Genomic DNA, 3,782 nt, shown 5'->3' on the forward strand with positions numbered 1-3,782 from the left:
TGTCCTATTTGAAAAAATTAGTCCGAACCTATTCGATTTTGTCGTCAACAATCACTAACGTAAGATCCCAGATATCGTTAATATGCATTCGCTTTAAGACTTCACCGACATATATTACACATTGATATACGAGTAAACATGATCAACAACATACCCAACATTGTAGATGTGAATTTCCATTGTTGATATAGTGTATATGTATATTACTGATACAAATATACCGATCATTATTATCCACATCAATTGTATAAAAGTTTAGGATTGTCCAATAGATATAGAATATACATATTTAATTATTACCGAAAACTATCGGGCTTCATATTTTTCATACGATGCCCTAGGGCAAAATATCAGTTTGTCATGGTGACGTGACGTCGTGACAATGCCATGACGTCACGTTTCTTCTATGACGTTGCGTTCTGGTGGGTAGCCAGCCTATGTTTGAAAGTAGATCTCTATTTGGGTTTATTTTTCTCAATTTGCGACTTCGGTAATGAAGAATAATGAATTTCACTAAATACAATGAATACCCTTCCCCCTTTGTCAACCAGACCATCAACAACACCCTCGACCCAACAACCAAACCGCCCCGACAACAAACAGCCCCCTTCACCATCAGTCTCCCGTACATAGGATCAACTAGCCATCACAACCGACGACTCTTGAAGCAGCAAGTTGATATACACGTCACCTTCCAAAGAGGCAACAGCATCCAGAACCTCTTGCAGGCCACAGGAAGACCTAGGTCGTCCCAGAAGCAAGACCCCTCAGGTGTGGTCTACCACATAGAATGTGACTGTGGTGACTCCTATGTTGGAGAAACATCAAGGCCACTCACCCTCAGGATCAAGGAACACCAGGCTTCAGTTAGGAAAAATGATTCTAAATCAGCCATTGCCGACCACATCAAAGCCCATCCTAACCACACCATCAATGGGACAAGACCAAAACCATTGTAAAGAACCAGTCAGACTACAAAATTCGTAAACTTTTGGAAGCATTACATCATCAAGAAGATAGGACCCGCCCTCAACTGAGATGAAGGATACTACATTCCCAATGCCTACCATCACTTGATAAAGTAATCAATATATTTCTTGTGTACATTACCTGTTTCATTCCAACTATGTACATCAACCCCATCCATTGTATAAACATCCACCTGGCTTCCTATCAGTTGTATAAGCTCTAATTTAGTCCTTGTATGTCACCCTACTGGCTTCCTATCAATTTACTCAATCTCTCATACAAACGTTGTACATCAACCTCATCTATTGTATAAACAACTCATTCCTATCTACTGTAACAACAACTCCTGTATATATTCTCTCAATATGTTACTCATGTATCACTTGCTTGACAACGACATTAGAACCTATGTCGAAACGTCGCCTCCACAGAATAAAAGAAGTTGTATATCCATAATAATTGTCATTATTCTTCATCAACTCAGCTTCTAAACTGCCCATCAAAGAAGACTTCGGTAATAAATAGAATGTCAAATTCGTGCCCATATCATACTACGTTTACGACATTCGTGCCGAGATATCGGATATCCCTCGCTCTCCCTCGGGAAATACCAAGGTTTACCGACTCGTGTCGTAAACATAGTATGACATTGGCACTCATATAATACTCTCTATTACCGGCGATAGTGATGTAGTATCTTGTGGGCATTACCAACATAATGCTGATGTTCTCCGTTGTCGTTGGCGTAACCATTGCTGATGCTGTACGTCAATGTTTCATATTGGCATCAGGTCGTGTTAAACGTAATACAGTAAACTTCGGTTATAACGAACTCATAAGGTCCACTAATTATTCTATACAGTATATATTATAACCGCAGTTCGTTATGTACATTTCGACTAAAATATAAAAGTGGCTGGGATCCAAGATTGACTGAGTGAAAGTCACATGGGCAGTATTTCAGCCATATTGTGACTATGAAAGTTGTAGATTTGTAAAGTTATAAAAGGAAATAAAAACAAACGTATATACCTACCTGTCTGCAATGAACAGTAACATAACTAGTCTATCACAGATTTATACTTAAAACTAGCATATAACCATAAAACGCTATTTCTAACGGTACAATATAAAAATGGGCTATAGGTCGCCAACAACTGAAGGTAGATCACCATACCAGAGACTATGGGAACTTACAGCGCTTTTGCTACCTGCATGAACCCTAGCTGGATTTACATCAACCCTTGGCGATTGTATTACAGTATAGCCAAACATTAAAAAAAACATATATATTACGATTAAAACTGGGATCCAAGAGGCACTTCGTTATATCAGTGAGTTCGTTATATCTTCTAAATCGTATTCGTTATAAACGAAGACTGCTGTATAGTGGAGCTACCTTCATCATGGATTTCTGTGTACATGTATGTTTTCAATATAATTTATGTTTGCTGTTTGTCGTACGTCGGCATTTCTCATTCACATTTCTCTTTTCAACTGGCATATTGAGACATCGCTGTATTGATATTTAGTTTACGATGATCAAGGGAAAGCAGTTTATGATGTCATAAAGTGTCCGTGTCGTTTGAAAGACTTCTTTTCGTTGAAATGTCTTATTTTGTCCAAACGTCTTTCTCCCCAATAACCTGATTTAATGCTACTTTCACAAAACCAGATTAAACCCCAAAAGACTAGGTCAGGTCAACATTGTGCGGATAAAAGGAGACACCATGTAGTCTTCAATCTTATGCACTGTTATGAGCGCCTTGGGCACCGAAAGGGAGCCATTGATCTATGAAAGTGTAAGAAACTGTTGCCTGCCTTCAAACATAGTGAAGCATCACTGAACTGGGATGAGATGAACCGCTATAATATGATATAAAGATAAATAAAAACCATGGACAATAACTTTACTAATTACCCGTTGAATGCTACTTTCAGCCCATGTTTCGTAATGGAAGACGTATATGTCAATAAAAGCTGATGTTTCGCTCATGTCAAATACGGGAAAAACAACTGGCCAAAGAAAACTCCAATAAGTTCATTACTGTGCCTGAAAATAGGTTAGCTTGCATCGCCAGTTTCGGATCCTTCCGCCACTATGGGTTTTAATCACAAAACGTCAGTTGAACATTTATTTAAATTCTAAAATAAATTTTGTTTGGAAAATTGAAAATATACAAAAGTGGCACAACGTTTCAACTGGAAAATTGTGAAGTTTTGAAATAGAGTGAATGATCCTTATGAACACCTTGTTACATCCGATAAAACATATTGTCCATTCTAAAATAGAAAACATAATAATGTACATGCTCAGAGAAAGTCTTCAGAGCCAACAACAAAACGGTGTGTTGCCTGTTCTTCACGCTCAACTATATTACAACCTTTTGGCGGCGGCCTGTAAATATTCTTATGGTCGTAGAATTATATTACTTTGTCAAACCCCTCGAGCCATGATAAAGTGTGGACAAACCAAGGATCACAATGGGTAATCTGCGGGTCCTGGTAGGTGAGTGATGCTACTGTATAGTGAAATACTGGGCATAGATTTTCCGAAGCTCTCTTAGCGCTAAGATAGTCGTAAGTGTCATACATTAACACTAACCTACGACTATCTTAGCGCTAAGAGAGCTTCGAAAATCTAGACCCTGGGCCTTGAACAAATTTCATGAAAATGAATTGTTACGTACGTGTATGACCGTATCTTGTTTCTTTCAGTCGGTGAAGACTTTTATTGCTATGAAATTAAACAAGTAGAGGATATAAGTGAAACAGTGTCACGACTATTGATATTTTATATGTGAAGTGAGAAA

At 38.1% G+C, this 3,782-nt stretch overlaps 1 protein-coding gene across 1 annotated transcript; it reads left to right on the top strand.

The window, feature by feature from the left end:
* Nucleotides 1-503: 503 nt before the first annotated feature.
* LOC124288060 lies at nt 504-959 on the top strand. The gene has a single exon (XM_046724629.1). It carries the CDS (start codon nt 504-506, stop codon nt 957-959), a length of 456 nt encoding a protein of 151 aa, XP_046580585.1.
* The last annotated feature ends 2,823 nt before the right edge of the window (nt 960-3,782 follow it).

Source organism: Haliotis rubra, unplaced genomic scaffold, assembly GCF_003918875.1.
Source record: "Haliotis rubra isolate DU_JTF1 unplaced genomic scaffold, ASM391887v1 Scf410, whole genome shotgun sequence".
Taxonomy (NCBI): Eukaryota; Metazoa; Mollusca; class Gastropoda; order Lepetellida; family Haliotidae; genus Haliotis; species Haliotis rubra.

Coding starts and splice junctions, on each gene's coding strand:
- LOC124288060 (XM_046724629.1), top strand. CDS start 504: ATGAATTTCACTAAATACAATGAATACCCTTCCCCCTTTGTCAACCAG.